The sequence below is a fragment of the Lates calcarifer genome, linkage group LG10 (assembly GCF_001640805.2).
Source record: "Lates calcarifer isolate ASB-BC8 linkage group LG10, TLL_Latcal_v3, whole genome shotgun sequence".
NCBI lineage: Eukaryota > Metazoa > Chordata > Actinopteri > Centropomidae > Lates > Lates calcarifer.
Genome location: NC_066842.1, coordinates 12716146 through 12741932, shown reverse-complemented (window position 1 = coordinate 12741932; position 25787 = coordinate 12716146). Strand labels below are relative to the sequence as shown.

General features: G+C 40.3%; 1 protein-coding gene across 1 annotated transcript; it reads left to right on the top strand.

Moving 5' to 3' along the window:
• Positions 1 to 3840: 3840 nt before the first annotated feature.
• Positions 3841 to 25734, top strand: rasgrf1 (Ras protein specific guanine nucleotide releasing factor 1). The gene is made up of 27 exons (XM_018664145.2): positions 3841 to 4525; positions 8787 to 8893; positions 9205 to 9352; positions 11219 to 11311; positions 11395 to 11648; positions 12349 to 12428; positions 12604 to 12797; positions 14472 to 14581; positions 14921 to 15039; positions 15601 to 15761; positions 16345 to 16408; positions 16759 to 16901; positions 17033 to 17115; positions 17208 to 17456; positions 18890 to 19260; positions 19357 to 19476; positions 20502 to 20672; positions 20884 to 20990; positions 21265 to 21377; positions 21496 to 21556; positions 21706 to 21809; positions 21901 to 21985; positions 22096 to 22293; positions 22387 to 22466; positions 22561 to 22678; positions 22771 to 22839; positions 23582 to 25734. The coding sequence occupies exons 1-27, from the start codon at positions 4250 to 4252 to the stop codon at positions 23672 to 23674; spliced, it is 3771 nt and encodes a 1256-aa protein (XP_018519661.1). The 5' UTR covers positions 3841 to 4249; the 3' UTR covers positions 23675 to 25734.
• The last annotated feature ends 53 nt before the right edge of the window (positions 25735 to 25787 follow it).

The window sequence follows — 25787 nt, the reverse complement described above, 5'->3', positions numbered from 1 at the left end:
AATCCAGAAAGCTGTTTCTAAAAAAGGAAGGAGTAATTAGTAAATGTCATTTGAGAAGAGTATGGCGAATTAGAAGCCTGGTGGATCATGTAATTAGGACTGGAGCCTTTTCATAGGCGGCTCAGGGAAGGACGAGGACACCACAGCAGGATCCTCTGCTGAACACTGACAGCACTACAAGCTGCAACAGAAAACACCATTTGACACACACACACACACACACACAAGTTCACACACTTGTACACTGACAGAAACACATTTGTGCACACATACACACATTCCAGGACAGCTCACAATGTCAAACAAGGCTGACAGTGATGCATGACTATTGTATCCCCCCCGTTTCACATATCTGACCAGATGTCATGTATGTCACATGTGAAAAACAGCGTGTGGATTCAAAACATAAAATAGCCTACATACAGTGAGGATTTTGGTTTCCATATGTGTGGAAATAAGTTAGAAAATATATTTCAGGTTGTAGGTGTTTTTATAACAAACTATAAAATACTTGACACAGTTTTCTGTTTTTACATGCACACTTTTTCGCCTTATCACTCATTATTGACGCACATAAACAATACACTCTTCCTCCACAGTGAGATGTTTTTTTGCAAAGAAATTCTTGCTAGTCTGCTGATCCAGATCACTTCAAACACACACAACTTCATGTAAATAGTTTCAGATGCAAGATTTTACATTCAGTGCTCTTTCAAGATCCAGTGATCCACATCAGAGCAGGATGAACTGTGAAACCCCCACATTAAGCACAACAGCCCTGCTGTGTTGCACCTTGGCTCATACAGTGCACACCAACAATACTCAAAGTGTTATCAGTCTCTCACATGTGTGTCTATGCAAATCTATTCAAAACGTGGCAGCTTTAATTGCTTAGATGCAGCACATGTTGCTAACGTTGGATCCGTTTATAACAAAACAGATGTTCACTCTCGTTTCTCCACATCTTAGTGAGGGTTTCGCTGATCACCTACAATTTTTTTTAATTGGTTAATATTTAACTAGTGAGTGACTAATTGAAGAAAAAAAAAAGAGGGAGGCTTGCTGAGGAAGACGCTGCAGAGCCTTGAGGGATTTGTGGCAGAATAGATCAGAGAGAGCACAGATAACAATGGATATGGAGTAATAAATAAATCTCCTCACTGAGAAGTAGCCGGAGGACTGACAGCAGCAGATTAGAGCCTGTGCCTTTTAAACAAATTGGGTGCTCAAAGAGGCATATTGGCTGGGTGCTCGAGCATGTTTTATAGTTCACCTCTGTAACCACTGAGAAGCACAAGTCTGTCAGTTCCCACATGACATCATGGTGCAGCTCAAACAAGCTCACACTGCAAATTCAGCCTTTGTTTCTACTTTTTTGTTTCTACCTTCTCTTTAACTAATTGACCTACAGTAGTTGCTGTCACACATTATAGACCTTTAGTATTGCATTAAGCATGAAAACTGAGTCCAGAGCTAGAAGTCAATATTAACAGTGCATTTAGGAAATTAGACAAATAAGATAAAAAAAATAAGGGGATCGATCCAAAAAAGTTTCAATTTTCCTTAGTGGAAAATAAAAACCTGAAAAGACCACAGTAAGGAATGTACATTTTCATAAATTTTTATATACAAACTTTGACATGTAAATGTTCAATCACAACTGGGACAAGATGTTCATATGTACTGCATGTCCCCAAGTCACTGTAAATTTGTATTTCTACATCATCAGAAATTATACTTTTACTGGGACCTAAATCAATATTTGTTATGAATGAAAATATTAAAATGTAATACTGACAGGTGTTTCCATTATTTTGTACACCTCATATCAAAAAGACCTCTCTGTATAATGCACAGTTCAACAGCATCAGAAACTACAGCCTCCAACTGGTCAAGTTTAGCTAGGTGTAACCAATAAACTGGCAACTGAATGTATATCATGTATTTTGGTGTGTGTTTTAGATACTTGAATAAAATGAACAATAACATTCTAAATTTTATTATTTAATTCATAATTGTATGTTTTACTTGGGGGGTTGTCTTTCAGTGTATTCTGTAATATATCTGATAGTAAAATGAGATATACAGTCTACACCTTGAAATACCACAGAGCCAATATGTGGCAGCAGTATATCTTCTACCATCTACTTCCTGCTACTGAGAGCACTGTGATTTACTGGAGTTGTCTCTCTTTAGGTTTAGGAGCAGCAGCAGCAGCTACTCACAGCAACAACTGACATTACACAGTCCAACAACATGTTGAAGAAACATGCTGGTGTTCTTGGAAGTTTGAGCCTTTTTTTAAAAACACAAATCACATATAGAACTCTACATTGCATCAGCTTGTAGAGACTTGATTATATTGGTAATCCAGTAAATTGGTGAAGATTTGTCTGCTTGTTGAGTTATAGATGAGTAGTAACAGTAGCAGTATCGTCCTTTTTGTTGAGTATAAAATGTCTTGCCTCTTGTTTTCTGCTGTTAGTACATTTTACAAACTTTTGCAGTCTCATGCTTGACGGTGGGATGTGTGACAAACTTTACTTAAAGTATCAATACTTAAAAAAAGTCTGTACATATTGAAAATGTACTTGAAGTATCAAAAGTAACATTATTCAATGCAGAGATTACCTAGTTAGTGCAGTATATTTAATCATATACTGTACACATACTATTATATGGTATATCATTAAACTATTATAATGTGTAAGCAGCATTTTATTCTCCTTGTTGATTGAGGTGGAGGATCATTTTCTTTCAGGATCAATCTGCTGAATGTTTTATCAATCCATTTACTTTTTGGTTTCTAAAACTAATAAACACACTGCAATTACATAGAGCTAAAACCTGAAATATTTTGTTAGACCAACCATCTAAATTTCAAAATGATTCACTGTAATCTACTGTAATTTAAGACATGGAGTAGCTACAACTTGTGACATTTGAGAAGCTGAAACCATGAAATGTTTGGTATTTTTTTGCATGAAAACGACTTAAAGAATTATTTAGCTGGCAAAACAGATGCTGATTGTCGAATCAATTCATAAATAAATTTATTAGTCATTTAAGATCAGATTTTATATAGTACTGGGCAGTTTATTTTTACAGTGATTTTTTAAACTTCCTCATATGTTTAACTGTGTAAAATCTTAACTCAGTGCAGCTGCCAGAGTGGTGCAATAACAAGCACAACATGTTCCTCTGAACTGTTGGGGAGCATGAATATAAAGTGTCATGAAATGGAAATACTTGCCTCACATTTGACCTTAAGTACAGTACTTGAGTAAATGTACTAAATTACTTTCCACCACTGGATGCAGAATACTTTCATGAGATGCTGTTGAAATCTCAGACTAAGTGGATCCTGAGCTGAGACTATTTAGTCAGAAATGCATTAATTGGAGGAAAAAATCTCTCAGCTGTGGGCTAAAGATTCTCTTCAGCAGAGGCTCAACTGCACCAGCAACGGTCCTTTTTTCCCAAGGTCATAAATCAGCTTTTAGTGTTCTATGTAACCATTTCAAAAACTCTAAATATGCAAACTGGTGAAGAGTTAAAATGTCAGAAACACTGAATCCACCCACATAAAGTTTTAAAGGAAAGATATAGATTGTGAAGTGAAAATACATTGACTCAGCAGCCTGTTTAATGGCTAATTTATATCAAAGTTAGGATTTTTTCTCTCGACTGTTTGCGTTTATTTTCCATTTTCGTCTTGTGTCCCCATTAGATTCTACACTTGAGACTCAACTTATGCGGCATCTTGTTCAAACGTCCCTGTCCAAGGTCCTGAAATCTGCTTTCCCAAGCATGCGTCATGTGACTTCACCCAGCACTGCCTAGCTCAGCACCAAGCCTACTGGTTTCTGGAGATTTCATGTGAGAAAAGGACAAACCCCGAACCCCTTTTCACTCTAATCTTGCGTTGTTTAGACTGCTTTTTTTCGTCTTCCCTGTTTTTTTTTCTTCACACGATCGGAAAATGTGGACCTTCAAAGCGCTCGGAGTATGACAAAAGATTTTAGGATGCTGGACTTGTGCTGCTCGTTTTGTTCCTCTCTTTTTACTTAAATGCCAACACGGTGAATGCGTCGGACAGAGTGGACAAGCTGCTGCTGCTCGAGGTCCGCATTCAAAAAAAAAAAAAAAAGTCAACATCTTGTCTTTCTTGATTTGATGTTCCTCCGGAGCGACTTCAGAAGGATGTAACGACCGATCCACCTTGTGCAGCCGAAGTCTCCTCATCAAAATGCAGAAGGGAATACGACTTAATGATGGTCATGTCACCTACCTGGGGCTTTTAGCAAAAAAGGATGGTACAAGACGAGGGTGCTTGAGCAAAAAGAGCTCAGACAACACGAAATGGCACACAAAGTGGTTTGCTTTGTTACAGAATATGCTCTTTTATTTTGAGAACGAGTCCAGCTCTCGACCCTCGGGATTATACCTGTTGGAGGGATGCATATGCGACAGGGCGCCTTCTCCGAAACCTTCACTGTCAGCCAAGGAGTGTTTGGAAAAGCAGGTATGGGGAGCGTGCGCGCGCAAACACACACGTACACACACACAAACGCGCGCGCACGCACACAACAGTCTCTCTGCCTCTCTCTCGCACTGCTTTATTGTTTTTCAGGCTTCATGTTAAAATATTGACGAGGTGCACACACTGAATGTCAAAATGTGTTGCTGCGACGCAAATGCCTTTGAACTCTATTTTAGTCCCAAACAAAAGCGCCTTTCTTATGCATACGTTCTTCTTATATCCCATCGCATGATGACCTCAAATCCAGCGCAGCAGGCTCCAGTTTGCTGTATTGCACGTTATGTAATGCATGCATGGCATTAATGATGAGGTAACAATATTAACACCTAATGATATTACAGTATCTCTGGCAATGGGCTATGCAGTGTTTTGTTGCAGCAAACCCGAGCTTGATCCCCCCCCTCTATTGGTGGGAGAGTTTTCAGTGGTGCAGGAGATGTAAATGGATTTCTGCTCTTATCAGGGTGATGCATTTGCGTCCTGGTTGGTCACATATTTTGCTTTTGACTTTCAGTCATCATCTTTTTGGACGTTTTAGGGCGGAGAGTGATATACCAAATGCTCCTTCAAATAAAACATACAAAAAAAAAGTTGTGGCCTCAGGGTTTCCATCTTGTGGTGAAATGATAAAATTACAACTGAGGCTGAGGAAACAGCAGGGTGCCAGTGATCAGTCAGCTCCGATCCAGCTGACCTGAATGAAATGATTCGGTCTAACATTGGAGTTTTCATGTGTATTATACATGGCAATTGTTGCACCACTTGTTATGAGTGGTATCTATAATGATGTCTCTGTCACACCCTGTGTTATAAAATCTACATGTAGCAGGATTGGTACATTTGAATCATATCTTCAAATGAGGCATTCACTTGATTCTAATAGATCTCCTCTGACTGCTTCTTAAAGCAGCAAAACCTTAAAAGGTTCAGAGTAGAAAGGTTAGCAGGCTCATTAATGTTGTTGTTGTGAATAAACAGTCGAGGAACATAATGCTTCGCTGCCACCGGCCCCTCTCCTCTCTCCAGGCTCTGTGCCTGACTCTGTAGGTAGGGCTGCAATCCAAAGTGAGTCTTCCTGTGAACAGCTGCCCTTGTGCTGACAAAGCAGAATGCAACACACTGGCTAATGTTGTGCTCTCACAGTTGTATTAAAGGCACCCAAAAAAAGAGAAAAAAATGCTCACTGAAATATTTTGGATTCTTTTTATATTTCCGTTAACAGTGCTGTTTCCCTCTGCGTTCTGCTGTTTTAAATGCAGTAATGTGAATGTGAACATGCTGAGAAAAGTCTGATCAATACATCACTGCCATCTTGGGCTAAATTCATGATAAATTGGAGAAAAGATATTGATTGGCTTTGTTCTGTGAATCCTGCTTGCAGAGAGTGAAAGCACTGAGAGGTGCACAAATAATGAATGAGTAATGTGGCTGATATGATGGGCTGCTGAAGAGTTACCTCTCAATGTAAACAAACAAATAAACATCCTCAAGAGGACAAACACTGTAAGAGTAAGAAAATACCACCTCTATCTCCTGTGCCCACCTGGATTAATGGTTTTGTGGCAATGTTTTTAGCAATCCACTATAATCCCTACATTATATTTATCCTCAAATGCAGTTAGTGTGAAAATGATAATGCATTTGAGCCCAAGGTTTCTATGGCAACCCTTATTTGCATCCTAAAGAATGATGCAGTTGGAAGAGGCGGGGTAACGGAGAGGAGAGAAGAAGTAGTGTGTCGCATCTCTCCTATTAATGCAAGCGCTATCTGGGCTAAATTTGTTCCTTGCAGTACCTTGGAGGGGTCAGAGTCCATTTATAGAAAAACACAGCTCCCTCACACTGGGAAACAGCAGCACCTCAACCAATAACACAAGGAGCTAAAGGAGCAAGTGACTGCTGATCTGATATAAACTGTACTGTAAATCAAAAGATCTGACCAATATGCACCAAGAACATTTGATACATTGAGTTCGGTGACGCTGGAACGAAGAAGACTAAACATCCAAACTAAAGCTCCTCATTAAAATGGAAATGGATGCAAGTTCAGTGATTGCTAACACTCAGCTCTCCAGGGAATATATTACTATATAGATCTCATTATGGTTTAGGAAAGTCCTTTTACAGTATTGCTGCAATAAAACCAAGCTGTTTACCAGTCAGTAGCAATTATAGAAGGCACAAGAATTATTTGACTCATGTAGAAAGAACAATTAATCAAAACATGTCTAATTAATTATTAACCACAGTCCTATCTGCAGCACAGCAACACTGACAAGAGTTTTAACAACAAAAGAGGAATATTTTATTGATTTTATAATAAATCGCGCTCATGTACCTATATCACAGGATTCATCAATGGCATATCTATCTCACATCTCTGTAAAGATCAGTAATGATTTTTAAAGGTGCATGACTCAGCCATAAGCATGAAGCAGGAAGGCAGACAGTGTGCTTAACATCGCCTCACACCAGACACTCACCGCGCTCTCAGAGAGATCATGAGGGAAAACTACAACAACATGCATGCCTCCCTGCCAGAAATAGATTTTCTTTGACGGTAGGATGAATACCTAATGAATGTGAAGATGGAAGAGCAGTCAGCCATAAATAATGATCAGTTGCAGGTTGATAGGTGCCTGTTGAACATCTGCAGGCCAAAGATTAGTGTCTGGTCTCACTCAACGTGGCCTAGAACAGTCCACGGGAAAGACAACATTTCAATTACAGGAGTTGTGGTATCATTTTTGCCATGGTTCATCTTTTGGGACCTTGGTTTTGTTATAAAAAGCCATACATGCTACATGTAGTTCATAAACATGAAGCACTTTTGGAAAACTGCAGTTTTAAATACAGATTATGTATTATTATAACCTTGATATGAGAAAACTGTTGAGACTATTTTTAGATACATCAGAAGAATTTAGATCCTTTACTAAATAAATAAATAATAATACTGTAGAATTAATTTAAGCAAAAGTACTATGATCTAGCAAAATGTTATTTGGTATCAAAATTAAAAGTACTCATTCTACAGAATGGCTGCTTGCAAAGGAGGAAATTTCAGCCAAATGGAAACCCAAACTGTGCCCCTATTAGTGATATATGCTTCATCTATAAAGCCTTAGTAAAAGACTTAATACAATAATTACTAGATGATTTTAAAAATGAGTTAATAAATGTTCCATTCCTTGCAACTGGTAAACCTGATATAAAATTGACCTATTAGAAAGTGGTGTGAGGCATTTTGATACATTTGGCATTTTCTTATGTACTGCTTGGACTGCATCATAGTTTATGAAGCCATTATATGTTTTGTATGTAAAATCTTAATTAGCCAAATACCAAGTAATAACAGCTGTCAAATTAATGTGATCGATCAGAACAACAACAACAGCTAATCGTTAGTATCTGTTATTTCCTGACACCTCTATCTGCTCCTAATAAAGTAAAAGAAAAAGTAAAAGCTTGAAATTGCAACAATGCCTTCTTTTTTTGGAGACATTCTGCTCTTTTTTTGTTTTAAATATCAGTGCATCTCCAGATTAGTTACATTTCACCACTGCACTGAATGATCTCAGAGGAAGACGTTTCCCTGCAAATAATAATCTCTTCAGTCAAAGGATGCAAAATAATACTAGAACACCTTGAAGTATAATCTCCTACACAAGTAGAATATAGGATCCACATATTAAAACAAAGGTCTATGATTTCCTTATGTATACCACTCACACTTAGCTGCTGCTGGGTGGCCAGCGCAAAAGGAAGCACGCTCATCTTTAATCGAGTGACACAAGAAAACGCAAAAACAGCCTAACTGCTCACACTGACTGGAGTTGCTAGGAAACAGGTATCGCACAGTTATGTAATTGGCTATGGCTCCAGCCTCCATGTCTTATGGCATTTCCTCCTGGGAACCAGAGACATCCCAGGAACCGAGCTGGGGGAGGCTTCCCTCAGCGTGCTCCATCAATTGCACTGGTGGGCGAGGAAGATGTGGCTTCCCCAGGCCCTGTGTGGTTTTAAATCACCCGCTTGATGTCTGTGGCAGCGAGGCAGTTGGAACAAACACAAAGACAAAAGCAGTGGAGAGGCTTCAGTCAAACCACTATGTAATAGATTTATCTAGAAGGTATCTAATGATGAATACTCCTCTCTGTGAAGAACATAAAACACATCAGGTTAATGGTGGTCCTGTTGTTTCTAACTAGAACTCCTCATCTTTCTCCGTTGTTTGTTTCAGTACTATTTCACTGTCAGCTTCACCCATGAAAACCAAAAGGCGCTCGAGTTACGTACAGAAGATGTAAAGGACTGCGATGAATGGGTGGCTGCAATATCACACGCCAGGTAAAGGCACACATCAGTGAAATGTGCAGACATGGCAATTAGAAGTTGAATTAGTCGGTAGAGGGTAAGTAATCTTTGACTGATGTGCTCAGTCTGTAGGGAATGTTGCCATGGTTTCATAAGTGGGGTTAAAGTATGAGGAATGACAGACTTGAAGAAAAATGCTTTGTTCACAAGAAAAACCTGATTGCTTTGATGTGAGATGAAGCTACATGCACTGATGTGAAATTCATTACTCAAGCTGCAATACAAAATTGCGTGTGTGTGTGTCTGTGTGTCTGTGTGTGTGTGTGTGTTTGCATGTGTTACAGTTACAGAAACTTGGCCACCGAGCATGAGACTCTCATGCAGAAGTATCTTCATCTGCTTCAGATTGTGGAGACGGAGAAAACAGTTGCTAAGCAACTTCGACAACAGATAGAAGATGGGGAAATAGAGATTGAAAGGCTTAAGTCAGAGGTAATATTCACAGTGATTCCTTTACACTCAGGAGTAGGAATGTAAACAAATACAAATACATTATTCAGATATGAACAGATAATGCACTCTGAACCGATACGAACAGCAACTGAATATTCATGTCACCTCAGTCAAATCTTAATACACCATGCTACAATTATCTTAACTCACTCTTTACAAAGATGCCAGGATCTCTGATGTCCATAAATCTGTTTAGAAATCACACCAATTCAGTTACCAATTAGCAAGTACTTACAGATCTTAATTCATAATCATCAGATTCCGACTTTTCCTTTATAGTATCAAAATAATGCAGGAGATCATTGGCTGCACAGTCCAAACGGGGACTGCCTAAGAGGCAGCACAAAGATTCATCATGATGTGAACAAATAAGAAGCTAAAAACACAGAGGTCATTTTCAGTTCAATATTACAGTCTGCAAGGTTCATCCTCAGTAACTTTTCACCAGTCTTCTCCAGACTTGTTGGGCAGTTTAGGATAAGATTTGACCGATGTTCCACAGGTGCTATTTTTACCTCATGATCTGATATTGAAGTCTGCACCTTGTGTGACTTGACAGTGGACAGAACTGAAGGTTAGGGATCGTCTCAGAAGTGCCTGCTGATTGGCCATAAGGGCTTTTCAGAATTCTGTCATTTTCCATTTTTTATCAAAACCTCCAACTTCAACTAAGTCTGTTCATTTTCACTAAGACTAACTATGCTGCTTTTAGACTTAATAAAAACTAAACTTGAACATATAGATACAGTAAGAAATTAGAAAATAACTTACCACTAGATTTGAATACAGATATCTTTCTGACAAACAGATACAAACAGTAGCTTTGCATTACACCTCAGGTAGGAATATATATTTGGACTATTTCGGCTAAACTGTGGCTTCTGATAGCGGTCCTTTAACTGTATTCAGGTCCTCAACATTAAAGAAAGCATTGTTAGAATATCCAGAATTTTGTCCTCTCTGACTGAACCACAATAGCAGAGGATTACAGGATTTTCTATCTATAGCCAAATGTGTGGCAGCTGCGCACAATGTCAGTCAGACCTGCTGTAAATAGACTTCCTGAACTGGCACAATGGTAGTATATTACCACTGCTTCTTCCATTGCACTCATAGTCCTTTCCAGAATGTGTATGCGTCTCATCCTTGTCTCAACCTGCCAGCACAACAAATAACAGCTGAACCAGTGGGAAAACGATGGATTATGCTGATTATTGCTCTGTTTGCCTCATATGTGGAAACTAGTGTAAGGACAGAAATGGAAGCACTACTCCATCACAGAGAGAGCCGTAGTTCAGGCCGACCATTCTCCACTTTACATCTCCATTTGGAAACAATGCCTCCAATAGGGCTGCGTTCCCGGCTGTATTCTTCAGATCAAATAGTCATTTTACTTTAATGTGCAAATGTGATGCTTGAAATCAAATTATGTGCTGAATATGCATGAACACAGCTTTATATTGCATCTCTTCTATGAAATGCAATGACAATTAACTCTCTCGCCATCTACAAAGTAAATGGAGACACTTAGCTTCAAACAGTTGAAGGCTGCTCCAGTTTTTCTTTTTTTTTTCCCCTCAGCAGCCTGTTTACCTCTCATCAAACACGCAGGACAGTCTGGTACATGTTGCATTTAAATGACCAATGTAAATAAATATTGACACAGAGATGCCAGCCAAGTGAACAGAGCAAGTTTAGTCAGGCTAATGTCTCAGTGTTGACAGTGCTGACAGGTCCTGTCCTGTTGACTCAGTCACTTTGTTTACATGCTGGTACAGTAAGTGAGAAGAAGAGAAGTGTGTAAGTGGGAATGATTGGTCTTTCTTGTGGTTGCTTCCCTGGCAGATCGCTGGGCTGCTCAAAGACAACGAAAAGATCCACGCCAGCCCTGCAGCCGCCCCAACTGAGGATGACTCGGAAATCAAGAAGATCAAAAAAGTAAAGCATGCGACCTAGACTTGTTTTACCTTTAGAGTATATTAAGCCTGAAATAAACTGACAAAAAACCTGGTCTGCCTCAGGTCCAGAGTTTCCTGCGAGGCTGGATCTGCAGGAGAAAGTGGAAGACCATCATCCAAGATTACATCCGCTCACCACATGCAGAGAGCATGAGGAAGAGGAACCAGGTGGTGTTCAGCATGTTGGACTCGGAGGCCGAGTACGTCCAGCAGCTTCACATCCTGGTGAACAACTTCCTGAGGCCACTCCGCATGGCCGCCAGCTCCAAGAAACCACCCATCACCCATGACGATGTCAGCAGCATTTTCCTCAACAGGTCAGTATCCTCTCTGCCCACAATATTTCCCTCCAAAAAATAATCCTCTTTAAGGTATCCTGTGGAGTTTTTGACCACCAGTAGCACTGTGGAGAAGTATTTCTTTGAGTGGGTACTTAATCTTTGTGTCTTTGTGTTGCTTTTCCGCCGGTCAACACTCAAGAGACAGTAATGAGTGAAGAAACATAACATTGCAGGAGGCAAGCTAGCTAGCAAACATGGATGTTAACACTGCAGATTTTATGCAATTATTTAATTAGGAGGAAAATGTATTCAGCATGCTTGTTAGGCCTCTAGAATACACTATATGGGATTTGATAAATATTATATATATATATATATATATATATATATATATATGTTTACAAACTTGATGAAAAAACATTACTTTGACAATATGAACTAAAATTACACATTTCCAGAGTGTATGTCATTTATTGTACCGTGTAGACATATTCAGTGTGATATCAAGGTTTCCTGCCTCATCAGAAAATTTAGACAGTGAAGTGTAATGTGCATGTGCCCTCATTGGCCTATTCAAAATCCACCCACACACTCACCCAAGCACGTTCATGCTCAAAACCTGCACACCCTTGCTCTCATACACACCGTCTGGGCTTTCATTTATCACAACTTCACTGGATTTTGGCAGCAAAAAAAAATCAGTTTCACTAATATTTTCTCTTTTTTTTCTTTCCAGTGAAACTATCATGTTTCTACATCAGATATTTTACCAGGGTTTGAAAGCCAGAATAGCGAGCTGGCCAACATTAGTGCTGGGTAAGAAACCTCTCCTCTGCTTTCTTTGTTTCATTTTTGTGAGTTTATTCATGGCGTGACCATTGTAAAGCTTAATCAGTGATAACTGTGATTAAAGGTAATGATGCTTTACTCCACAGAAGAAGCCCTCAGTATTCTTTATGTCATTGTTGTGTTGGTATCGGTCTCTCAACAGCCGACCTGTTCGACATCCTGCTGCCCATGCTGAACATCTACCAGGAGTTTGTGCGGAACCACCAGTACAGCCTGCAGATACTGGCTCACTGCAAGCAGAACCGAGACTTTGACAAGCTGCTGAAGCAGTACGAGGCCAAGCCTGACTGTGAGGAGAGGACTCTGGAGACCTTCCTCACCTACCCCATGTTCCAGGTTAGCTCATTTGTCTCGCTGATATAAACAAGAAATAAAGGCAGACCCATTTGTTTGCTGCAGAGCTGCAGCCTGGAGCCAGATTTTGTTGTTAATTTTGTGCTCTCGCAGCCATTCTGGGCCAAGTTCCTCTCTCCATATATAAAGGCAACCCTTGGGCCATATATTTCACCAGTTTAATACTGGGTGGCTATTGCTATGCCAATGATGACCCATTGTAGCTGTCTGTAATGCAGTTGGCCACTTTATTTCTGTACATTCAAAGCTGGATATCTTTTAAAGGCACTGTCCGGATCTAAATGTAAACAAAAGAAGGTCCACCACCAAATTTCAAAACTAACAACTGGAATCTCTTCCCAGAATAATAGACAGGTCAGGTTGAGAGGTTTATGACCTGAAGTTACAGAAAAATTGCATGTTTTTTTTGTTGTTTGTTTTGTTGTTTTTTTTTATTCCGTTTAGACTCACTGTCTTTAAATGTATGAAGTTAAATTGAGATAAACAATGGATTTAGTCCAGGAGAATTGCAGTTAGCGCTTAGACCATCATGTGGGGAAAATGAAACTTACAGAGATGTAACTGAGCAGCTGGTGAATCTGTCAAAAATAAAAAAGACTGACTAGTTCTTTAATATGTGCACTGATTTCATCACTCCTCAAATGCTATGAGTAATGTGTCTTGTTTATGTATGCCCAAACAACTGACAGCAAATAACCCACTTCTCAATCAAACTTCTATTGTAGTTAATATGCACTGAGAGTGATTTGCAGATTTTATAGTTTTTCTTTAAAGTATATCAAAGACTGCATTATATATATCTGCCCCCTCATATCATATTAACCCCTCATCAGCACTCCTTTGGTCATTGTCTTATCTGAGGCTAGGCTGAAGATGAAAGATGATCTAGCTCTTTCCATTATAACCCATGAGCTCTGGAGCAACCCATGAGCTAACTCAGACACTTTAAAAAACTTTTTTTTAAATGTACTTCTTTGGGTCTTTCATTTTAAGATGATGAAGGAATCCGGGATGCTGTTCTTATTATATCACAGATAGTTTGCAATATGTATGATAATGTACAACCCAGATTTAAACCATGTGATATTTAACTGGTGCAAACTCAAAATTGAATTAAATAAAAGTATCCTCATAACCAGACTGACTCATTGTAACCAGAGCAATATATTCGTCAATGAGTTCTGACTTGTAATCTGGCCAGAGTGGCTCAGTCAGGACTTGGCCTCACAGTCCCACCTCCTTCTTGAACACTCATTGGCTCTCAATAAGCGATGTCCCATACTGTAGCATTGCTGATCAAAAACAGAAACAGCAGGCATTTGTCTGCTTTTGCTCAGAATATCCCTGTAGTGTTTTTCATGTCTATAAAAAGCGGTTGTTTTTGGAGCTTGGGCTTTAATAATGGCTCCTTTCTGGCAAGGCATGCAGTTTCCCAACAGTCCACCCTGCTGGGGCCTACTGCAGGCTGTGCTGTGTTGATAATAAATTTTGCTGATGAATGTAGATTGTGCTCTCTACTGATCTACTTCTCATTATGTGCACACTATATTCCTGTGTGCGCATGTTTGTGTTGTTGCTGTTGTTATATTTATGTTTGCATGTGAGCTGTTATATTTGAGTGTGACTCCACTGATGCTTTCTTTTCTGTCCCCATAGATTCCCCGCTACATTCTTACACTCCACGAACTTCTGGCCCACACGCCCCACGAACATGTGGAGAGAAACAGCCTGGATTATGCTAAATCTAAGCTGGAAGAGCTTTCCAGGTACTTTCTTCTAATTTCTTCTAAGACTTGTATAGTGCCTCAGCTGAGCGACATAGTGGGTTAAACAACAGACAAACAGTTTTAGGTCTAGGTTTGGTCTGTGTTTGGTGTGTGTAGTGGCTGGGTGGGGGGTTTGGGAGGGGTTCACAAAAAGAAAAAATATGAATGTTGTTTCCTAAATTTAAATACAAAATATTTACACAAATCTATAATAATGCTATAATGAGAAAAACATTAGAAATGCATCTTTTTAAATTGTGGTTTGATTGCCTTTTGTTCCATACTGGATCTTATATATTCCTATGATCAAACTGGAATTATGAATGTGGTTTTTATCAGAATCATGCATGACGAAGTGAGCGAGACTGAGAACATCAGGAAGAACCTGGCAATAGAGCGAATGATCGTAGAGGGATGCGAGATTCTCCTAGACACCAGCCAGACGTTTGTAAGACAAGGTAACGGCTGCCTTCCTCAAGTGTTGTACTTCATGAAAAGCAGAATCACAAATAGGGTGGGCGGGTGTGTGGGGAATTCCTGGCCCTCCTCAACTGTCTGACAGCCCAGTCTCACATCTTCAGCCCCTGCATTGGGGGGGGGGGGGGGGGGGGGTACTCAGCTTTTATAAAAACGACCCATGTCTCTCTCTCTCCGGGGAACAACATGTGCTCCTCATGAGGACAGTCTTTAGTTTCCAAGTGTAATTAGACTGATCTGAGGCAAACTGATGATGAATCTGGGACTGTAAATGTCACACATCCCCAACAGGCCTTGATGAATGAGGAATGGGAAACAGAAATGGTAGATTATTTAATCCTCAGTATCTCATGTGACTGTACATGTATTCACTCGCAGAGAAAGGCAAGATGAGCAATTTGATATCAAATTCTTTCTTTTATTCCGTTTTTCCACTATCCCCTCCTCTTGCTCCTTTTTTTCTTCCCCCCTGTTCTTGCCTCTTCATCTCTCCTTTTCCCTCTTCCTTCTATTTGCACACTCCCTTTTATTCCCATATACAGGGTCTCTTATCCAGGTGCCGATGAGCGAGAAGGGCAAGATCACCCGTGGGCGACTGGGTTCTCTGTCTCTGAAGAAAGAGGGGGAGAGGCAGTGCTTTCTCTTCTCCAAGCATTTAATCATCTGCACCCGGGGTTCTGGGGGAAAGCTTCATCTTACCAAGGTGGGCCTGCACTGCTGAACTAGTAGTGGAGCTGCTCCTTATTTCAAACATCACAATCTTACAGTTTGTGATACTACTTACGGTGGGCAATTATTCAGCAATAGCCATGCAATAGTTGTTATTGTCAGTGGTGGGGTCTGCCATTCCCACACTAAATTCAGATTGCCTTAAAACACACAAGGGATTCACAGGAAATAATACATGCATGGAATCCATGCATTTATCTCACTGATATTAGCTGTATTGTTTACTGGCCAACAGTTTCCTACACCATCAAGGTAGATTATGTCAAAAGCAACAAAATTTCATTTATCTGTCAGTGAGTAAAGTAATGACCTCTTGTGCCATGACTGTCATATGTTGTAAGTAACGGCTTCCTTCCCTGCTACTTATTCAAAATCACATTTGTATTTTCAGGAGGGATATTTCAAATGATGAAAATGTTTAATACCAAGTAATATAATAATTCATAATCAGCAGTCAACTGATGATTCTTGAACTTTGTAGTGTAAATGTATGGTAATGTGTTGAGTCAATGATGCTGGTGTGAAGAAACTGAATGTATACAGTATGCTCTTTGCAGAATGGAGTAGTCTCACTTATAGACTGCACTCTTATGGAGGACCCTGAGGGGACAGATGATGAGTGTGAGTGTTTTATTAATTTAGCAGCTTACAGAAATATGCATTATATGTACCATGTGTAATGTTGTATATATGATCACTAGAGTGTGCCAGAATTTATTCATATTTTATAATTAACATTTGGAAGAACAGAAAAAATGTGCTCCAAAAGCAGGCAGTGCTTCTACAGAATCACACAAACATGAATTAAATAAATGTCAAAAAATTATGTATTTTTTGCCAAATGCTGATCTTTTCTTTGTTTTTATTCACATAGAGACAGTGTAAATGCTTGATATGAATACCTTTTTTAATGTCTTTATGTCTATAGAGAAAATTACAGCTTTTGTTATGTCCTTGTGTTCACTTCAAAGCCAAATCAGACAAGAGTGGCCAGGACATGGAGCACCTGGACTTCAAGATTGTCGTGGAGCCAAAGGACAGCCAGTCATTCACAGTCATCCTGGTGGCCTCCTCGAGGCAGGAGAAGTCTGCATGGACCAGTGACATCAGCCAGGCATGTCAACACACATCACAGTCTCCAGTCAGATGAGAAGCAGAGGATGTCGGCAGAAAGCACGCATGTTACAGAACTCACTAACATTTCCTCTGTCCTCTTGGTTTGCTTCTACTGCCCCTGTCCTGCAGTGCATAGACAACATCCGGTGCAATGGGCTGATGATGAATGCCTTTGAAGACAACTCCAAAGTCACAGTTCCACAGATGATCAAGTAAGCAAAAGATTTGTACATGCTAATCTTGTATCTCCTCAGTTTTCCTGGCATTTGTTTCTAGTTTGGTTCTTCCTTTTTTTCCTGAGCAGGTCAGATTCAAGTCTGTATTGCGATGATGTGGACATCCGCTTCAGTAAGATGATGAACTCCTGCAAGGTCCTGCAGATCCGCTACGCCAGCGTGGAGCGCCTGCTGGAGCGACTGACGGACCTCCGCTTCCTCTCCATTGACTTCCTCAACACGTTCCTGCACTCGTATCGTGTGTTCACTACCGCTGATGTGGTGCTAGACAAACTCATCACCATCTACAAGAAGCCAATCAGTGCCATCCCTGCTCGGTGAGTCACTTTACATTTGCACAGACTTGATTGTTGCTTGGATGTTGACAGCATTTATTGTAGACAAACAAATCTCATTTGATATGTTTGGCATCTGTCCAGACCTTGCAGTGCTGCATAAAGATGAGATCTACCATGATGTGAAGCACTGTTGTCCTCTAATCAATGCAAGACGTATGCAGGAGCCAAGAGGCTTACAATTTTAACTTCTAGGTTTAACTGCAGCCGCAGGAGTTGTTTATTGTTTTTACACAAAAAATGTATGAAATGCAATGCATGTGCTACAGCAGCTCTTACAAGACAACAACATCCACATAAATACAGTTTTAAATTGTCAATTATTAAATATATGTATGTGAAACTATTGATTTGTGGTGTGAAGGATGGATAGATGGATAGGTAGATAGAAGTCCCCAAACTTTACAGAAGCACTATATAAAATTGCTAGAGCAGACCTTTAAAAATGATTGTAGGTAGTTTTGGTCATGTCAATAAAGAAAATTTGAATTCAAATCAGATGCATAATGGAAGTGAGAAGGGTGAAACATGAGTCTAGCTGGTGCTCAGGGATATTTGCAGAATTAGTATTTTGATACTGTATGTGACAGTGGAACAGTTAAGTCCAGTAATCTTCAAGGCTTTGTGTGTGAATTTTGGGGGGTTTGTTTTGTTGGTTTATGTGAGCACAGAGAAGCAGCAGATGGAGCAGTGGAAGAAGACAGGCTCTATGATGCCTCTGTATCACTGTGTGTGTGTGTGTGTGTGTGTGTGTGTGTGTGTGTGTATGTGTGTGTGTTCACTGGTTGAAGGCAATAATTGGGTCCAGTTACTCCTGCCTGCCTGAGAGTGTCTCAACTGGGCTCTGTCGCTCTATGGCAACCGGCCTCTGTGCTGCAGGACCCCACCCTCCCCTCTCTGCCTCTCTCCTTGTCTGCAAAAGATTCATGGCGTGAAATGTTGAAGTGAAGTGTTGCAGTAGGCTCACTCGTCCGCCGCTCTCCAGGCCTGCAAGCAAGGGGGCCCCACCATGGGGTTCAGATCAGGGGGAGCTCCCCATGCCCACGCCCTGCAGCATGCTCTCCCGTGGTGCTTGTCATGTCACTGTGAGACACCTACACTTGGTTGCTTGTGTCAGCAGTGGCCATGCGCACTATCACTCGCTGTGCTATTTATGGGAACCCGTGAGGTCGCCAGGAGGGTGGTGGGGAGTGGGAGAGGTTTTCTGCAACACTGCAGCCTGTATCCTGCTCTAAAACGATGAGACGCGACTGCAAAGGGACTTCTGGTTGCTTGGCTGACTTGGTTTGCAGAAATTATTTAGGGGGTGTTGTGTATTTAGCTAAGCTCTTTAAACATAGAGTGTACTTACCAAATATCAAAGAAACATATTCATATGTCCTACATTCAAATGCATATATCCTCCCTTGATGCAGGTCCCTGGAGTTATTCTTTGCCAGCAGTCAGAACAGTAAACTCCTGTATGGAGAGCCTCCCAGCTCCCCCAGGGCCAGCAGAAAGTTCTCCTCCCCTCCTCCTCTCGCTATCGCCAAGAACTCATCCCCAAACCGACGGCGCAAGCTCTCCCTCAACATCCCCATCATCACTGGGGGCAAAGCTCTTGACCTGGCTGCCCTCAGCTGCTCCTCAAACGGCTATGCAAGCATGTACTCATCAATGTCCCCGTTCAGCAAGACCACCCTGGACATCAATAAACTCTACGTGTCCAGCCCCATCACGAGCAAAATCTCAGATGAGGGGGAGGACAAGAAGGACAAGGTCGAAGATACCTCAGTGTGCAAACAAGGTAGGCCCGCCAACAGCCATTCCGAGCAAATTATTCCAATTTTGATGCACTGTAATTTATGATTTGAGTAACCTGTGCGCTTTTGTTACGATACAGATCTCTCAGTACGAGAGGAAAGTGACAATGATCAAAACCAGAGTGATGATGGGGACCCAGAAGCCTCTCCTACCAAGTCACCAACCACTCCTAAAAACGTTAAATGCAAAAACTCCTCAGGTACATTGTGTCCTAGATGTGTGCAGTGACATACTAACAACTCAACAGTGTGATATCCAAGTTTGTAAACCGCACACTGACATGCCACCTGTATCCAATGCCCCTGCCGGCGACCACATTCATCACAGAGCTCTCTACACTGTTTTGTTTAACCACAGAAACAGACCACATGATAAAACAAAGCTTGCAGCTGAAAATATTAGAAATAAGGCACATTTTAATGTCAGTAGGTGTGGATTCATTGTTTTATATGGAAATTAAAGCTCTCACTCGTTGATAGGTTGCAATGGTCAGAATGTTATTATTTCTTATGCAAAACAAAAAAGAAACAAACATGAAACTGTGAAGCATAAGTAATACAAAATACAAAATTTGTCCATGGTTATGAACATGTGGGGAAAGCCAATGCTTGGCTTCAGTAGGTGTTAGGGAAACTTGTGTCATAGCAACTACATCAAGACTGTGTTTTCCCTGCCGCCCCCAGTAAATGAGGCTGTTTCACTGGAGCCAAGATTATCTGCACCTTCTAAATCTTATGACAAAATCACACCATAGATTTTAAAAGCAAAGCCTGCTGTGGAATATGTGAATTAACCAAAACTGTGAAGCGCAGTGTGTGTGCATCTCACATGGTGTAGGATTCTTAGCTGCTTATGATCTGTCTGCGTTCCCAAGATTTAAACATAGCAGACTGCAGAGAATCTGTTGATTCCTCTGTTATGCTGATATTTGGTGGCTATATTTAGCTGCAACCATCTTGATTATCAAAAGCCTCTTGTAAAGGAAAGTCTGGAAGGACACAGTTGTGTTGGTCTGTAGTGCCCCCTAGTGGAGACTTGAGCAAGGAGAAGAAGCAGGTCATTCTGCAGTCTTTATGAAGTCAGTCAGAAAATAGTATTATGAAAGAGTTTTTTGTAAATAATGTAAATACAAGTACTTTGTTATGTCCCTTCTCAAACTGACTACACATTTAATTTAATGGAACCAAAATCAACCACAGGGTTATTTTCTCATTGTCCTTGTAGAGTTCTCCCTGTTTTCCTACAACAATGGCATGGTGATGTCCTCATGTCGAGAGCTGGATAATAACCGCAGTGCCCTGTCTGCTGCCTCTGCCTTTGCTATCGCTACAGCGGGAGCAAATGAGGGCACCCCTACCAAGGAAAAATATCGGCGGATGTCCCTCGCCAGCACTGGTATACACACACCTATCCACTAAAGTCCAACTATAGTTATCGGTTAACATCACCAGGCTGCCAAGAATTGCAAAATACACCACACCGGGCCCACTGCACACTGATTTTAGATTCACACTCTCCGAGATCCACAGATGTTTGTTTGCCACAGCTGTATGTATCACAGTGATGAGAACCCAATGTAAAAACTCACTTAATGTATTTTCTGCAGGATTCCCGACAGATCAGAGAAATGGAGACAAAGAGTTTGTGATCAGACGAGCAGCGACAAACAGAGTTCTGAATGTCCTGAGACACTGGGTGTCCAAACACTCTCCGGTAAAATATCCCAACACAGATCAGGACACATTTACTGTATGGGCATGGTGCACCATTGCACTATGACTCCCTCTTTTTTTCATATCCATTCAGAAAATGAAGTCACTTGAATCTTAGTATTATACTCTTATGATGGAGCTGCCTACCTACTAATGCACAAGACAGAGACGGTTTCATTTCTGGGCTGTTTAAAGTTACTTTGGGAAATTGTCATTAACAGGGGAATAAAGTAGACAAGGAAAAAATACTCTGTGTGTTCTATGTGCCTCTCCAGGACTTTGAGAGTAACAATGAGCTGAAGACGAAGGTTATTGCCTTCCTGGAGGAAGTGATGCATGACCCTGAGCTGCTGACCCAGGAGAGGAAAGCAGCAGCCAACATCATCAGGTACTGCTGTGCACTGTTTGACTGCACCACTCAATTTTATTGTGTAAACCCAGTATTGAAACAAGTTATTATACTGTACAAACGTTAGAGCTTGACTTTGTCTACTTCTATCTGTAAGGACTCTAACTCAGGAAGATCATGGTGATAGTCAGATCACCCTTGAGGACGTGACGCAACTGGTAAGTGTGAACATATAGTGTGGCTCTGTTTTAAATTTGCATGAGCATTTTTGTGCCTTATGTACATCAAGTTATCTGAGTATTTGTGTTCTGTTTTTAACTCACCTTGTGCATCTTAAATCATCTTCATGCCGTTCTCTGTCTCCTAGGTGGGAGGAGGGAAGGCTGAGCCCTTTGAGAGTCACTCTGCACTGGAGATTGCAGAGCAGCTCACAATGCTGGACCACCTGGTGTTTAAGGTCATCCCATACGAGTGAGTCACTGGTCACATCTCAGCTGTACATGCAAGAAGAAACAAACAAATTCAGGGTTGATTTTAAATTGTTAATTTGTTCACTTTACAGGGAATTCTTTGGACAAGGCTGGATGAAGAACGACAAAAATGAGAAGACACCATACATCATGAGAACAACGAAGCACTTCAATGATGTATGTTCCAATAAACAAGGCCCTTACACAGCTCTTATACTCTTAACTTTTATTGATTTTCAACCATAATATTGAGTCTAAACCCCTCATTTCTCTCTTTCCTCTACAAGATAAGCAACCTTATTGCCACAGAGATCCTGCGCTGTGATGATGTGGTCACAAGGGTGGCAGTCATAGAAAAATGGGTGGCTGTGGCTGACATCTGCCGCTGTCTCCATAACTACAACGCCGTGCTTGAGATCACCTCCTCCCTCAACCGCAGCTCTGTCTTTCGCCTCAAGAAGACCTGGCTCAAGGTTTCCAAGCAGGTGTATATCTCCCTACGCATTGTAAGATTAGTTTTTTTCTTCCTAATGTGCTAAGTGTTATCATTAATTGTGTTCTTTAACATTTTCCTCCAGACGAAAGCATTGATAGACAAGCTGCAGAAGCTGGTCTCATCAGAGGGGAGGTTCAAAAACCTGAGAGAGGCTTTGAAGAAGTGAGTTCAGTTCAAGGACATCGCTTTGGACTGGATCAATAAAGCAAACATGCAGTACAAGTGGATGATGTGTGTGTGTCTTTTTCTCCACCAGCTGTGATCCCCCCTGTGTGCCCTATCTGGGGATGTACCTCACTGACCTGGCTTTCATTGAGGAGGGAACGCCTAACTACACAGAAGACAACTTGGTCAACTTCTCAAAGATGCGGATGGTGAGATTTTCTGTGTACTGTCACATGAGGGATTTTGTGCAAATGTGTGTTTTGCTGTCAAAATTTTATATCCTGTTCCTCCCACTTTTCAGATTTCTCACATCATAAGAGAAATCAGGCAGTTTCAGCAAACAGCATACAAGATTGACCTGCAACCAAAGGTAAATTAATACCTGGACTGTAAACCAGCAGTTCCTTCTTGGCTTATAACTCCTTAAAATAAGTTATGCCTAAAATAACTGCAGCATTCTTAAACAGAGCAGGAGGAAATGTTATATATAAACATTTATTTAGTTAGGCATATTCACGGTAACAGTGAGAAGAAGAAGCTATGTCAACTTGCAACCCCTCATCAGTGGGTTGTATATGTCGATCTGATTGATTTACAGTGAGAATGCAAAGATTAGAAGAAAATCTGAAAAATAAACATAATTTTATGTAGCAAGAATCATAGCGACCCCTCAGACCTATGATTTGACCTCATGGAGGTGGTCCTAATATCCTGACCTTGGACCAAGATGGGTAATGAGACAATTAACAGACAGGAAATTATATTATTGTTCTTTTTTTTTCTATGTGACTTGCTGGATAGTTTTACCTTTTCAGGCCTCTAAAACTTATTAAAATAAAAAAGAAAAACTTAATTAAGATAAAATGAGGGGGAAAAAATCAAATCATCACTAATTGGTTGACATGGTTATGTCCAACAGGCACATGGTAATGGGTCACAAGTAGACATGGTCTTATTCTAAAAGGTCACAAGCCAGAAAGATTGAAAACAAGTGATGTAGACAATCAGGAAAATGGCCACCTTTGCTGTTTTGTATTGCTTAAAAAGTATAAAGATTCATCTAAATTAAAGAAAAAATCTTAAAACTGTCCTTTCTCTTTTTCGTGTTGCAGGTAGCCCAGTATCTACTGGATAACAGTTCTGTTCTGGATGAAGAAAGCATGTACGAAGCCTCACTCAGAATTGAGCCTAAAGTGCCCAACTGATGGGGAAGGTGGTCCTCCACGTTATTTTCTCTGTTAATATTACACATCAGTTAACATACACATCAACTTTTGTATAGTTGTACATGTTTAAGATATTTGCTCTTCTGTACAGTAGATGTTTAAGGTTGTTTGATGACATAAAAACATTTCAGTGTATATTTTTTGTTTGTTACAGTTGTCATGACGCACCTGCTTTAAGAAATCATTGAAATTTCTTTTGGGTTATTTCAAGCATAATAACAGAGGTCACTTTGGTTGCACGTAACTGTGTCTTCTTTGTGACCAATGACATTATTTTGCATCATCTCATACTGTATCAACTTTGCACTTTCTGAGCACTCATGCTGCCAGCCATTGTTCTCTTTGCTTGAGTTTTACTGATGACTGAATTTCTCTGCAACCAATGTAGCAATGTAAAAATGTAACTGCATCAAATCAGGTAAAAGAGCACAGAGAATATAACTGTATTTAATGCTGGGGAACAATGATCAGTGGAGATGACAGCAAGGTATCTGAAGCAAGCAACTGCTGTGCTTCCCATGCCAAAACAAGGGGGATTTGTCTCTTCATTTCTGCTCACTACTCTGAAGACAGGGGTTCCCAACCATTTTTGAACTGCGGACCATTTTTATATTGATAGAAAATATACTGTCGTTGTGTACCAGCCCAGTGGAACCAACCAGGGACAAAACTAAACAGAAAACAAAGTTCTGTGACTTAAACCGACTCTAGACTGTTGCCAGACTAGTTACCTCACATGCTCAGAACCCTGTAAATTAAGATTAAAAGTCTACAACCATGCTAGCAGCTCTGTGAGACTGTACTTGGGCATAGCAGTGGTTTGAGCGAAATGCCAACGTTGGTGTGCCAACAAGGTCATACTGACAAAGCTAACATGATGAATGTTTACCAGGTATAATGTTTACTATGTTCACCATCTTAGATTTGCATGTTAGCATGCTAATATTAGCAATAAACACAAAGTCCAGGTTAGGCTGATGGAATGTCATTTGTTTTGCAGATTATATAAACCAAATTATTGAACAAATTGAAATGCTGACCCAGCACAGGCAGCGACATGAACATCTGAACCAAATTTCCTGGCAATCTATCTTATAGTTGCAGAGAAATTTTACTCAAAACTATAAATGTAAAAAAGTGCTATGTCATTAGCCTTTATCCTTCTATGCTCTGTGGATACACATACTAGATTTCATGGCAGTTCATCCATTAGTTGTTGATATATTTCAGTTTAGACCAAAGTGGTGGACCCAGAGGCCAACAATGCAATCTCTAGAGCCATGCTGCTAGTATGGCTAAAAACCAATATACTGTTTTTGGGAATGTGACAAGGGGTGATGAAAAAATGTAGCAGACTGTGCAAACATAGCCTATAATGTTTTAGAATTATTCAGCTTTTCTTGCATTTTCTTGCAGGATCAGACAGTTGCCCAGTAGCAAATGCTCTGAGGCCCAGTAATGGTCCACAGCCCTGGGGTTGGGAACCTCTGTTCTATGATACATGTCTTCATTAACCTAACAAAATTTTATTTTACTTTTAATTTATTTATTTGTAATGCGAGACTCCTTTTGTAGCCTGTTGTCACATGAGGTGTCCAGACTCACCTTAGACACCTTCAGTTCATTTCGTATAATCAGATATAAGCTGTGTAACAACATACAGTCCTAAAGAAGGGTTACATCTCTTCACTTGATTGATTTGATGTGATTTAAGGTAAGATTGAGTCATCTGAATTTACTGTTACACTTGGAGTACACCAGTACAATACAGTGAGTTTTCCCCTTAGTCCAAATATTATGTTCCGTCTTTTTTTTTCCTTCTTTTTTTTCCAACATAAACTCATGACAAAAGCTCATAGTAGTGGTAAGTGTTGTACCTTCAGGTTTGGCGATACTTCTGTAGAGTAAAAGGTTGTTGCTCTTCTGTAATTAAAAGACAATCTGTCCTTTTTGCTGTTCCAGTGATTGTGGAACGTGACTGTATATCACTCTGTTATATGCATTGCTGTTAAAAACTATGATAAAACATATGTGAATGACCTCTGCCTGCAGCATTCAAACACTATTTTTGTAGTAGTATAAGAGAGAGTGA

Excerpts from the sequence above, each read along its gene's own strand:
- rasgrf1 (XM_018664145.2), top strand. The coding sequence starts at position 4,250 with ATGCAGAAGGGAATACGACTTAATGATGGTCATGTCACCTACCTGGGG. Across the intron at positions 20,991-21,264 it reads GGGTGTCCAAACACTCTCCG|GACTTTGAGAGTAACAATGA; the intron begins GTAAAATATCCC and ends GTGCCTCTCCAG. Across the intron at positions 21,986-22,095 it reads CAACGAAGCACTTCAATGAT|ATAAGCAACCTTATTGCCAC; the intron begins GTATGTTCCAAT and ends TTCCTCTACAAG.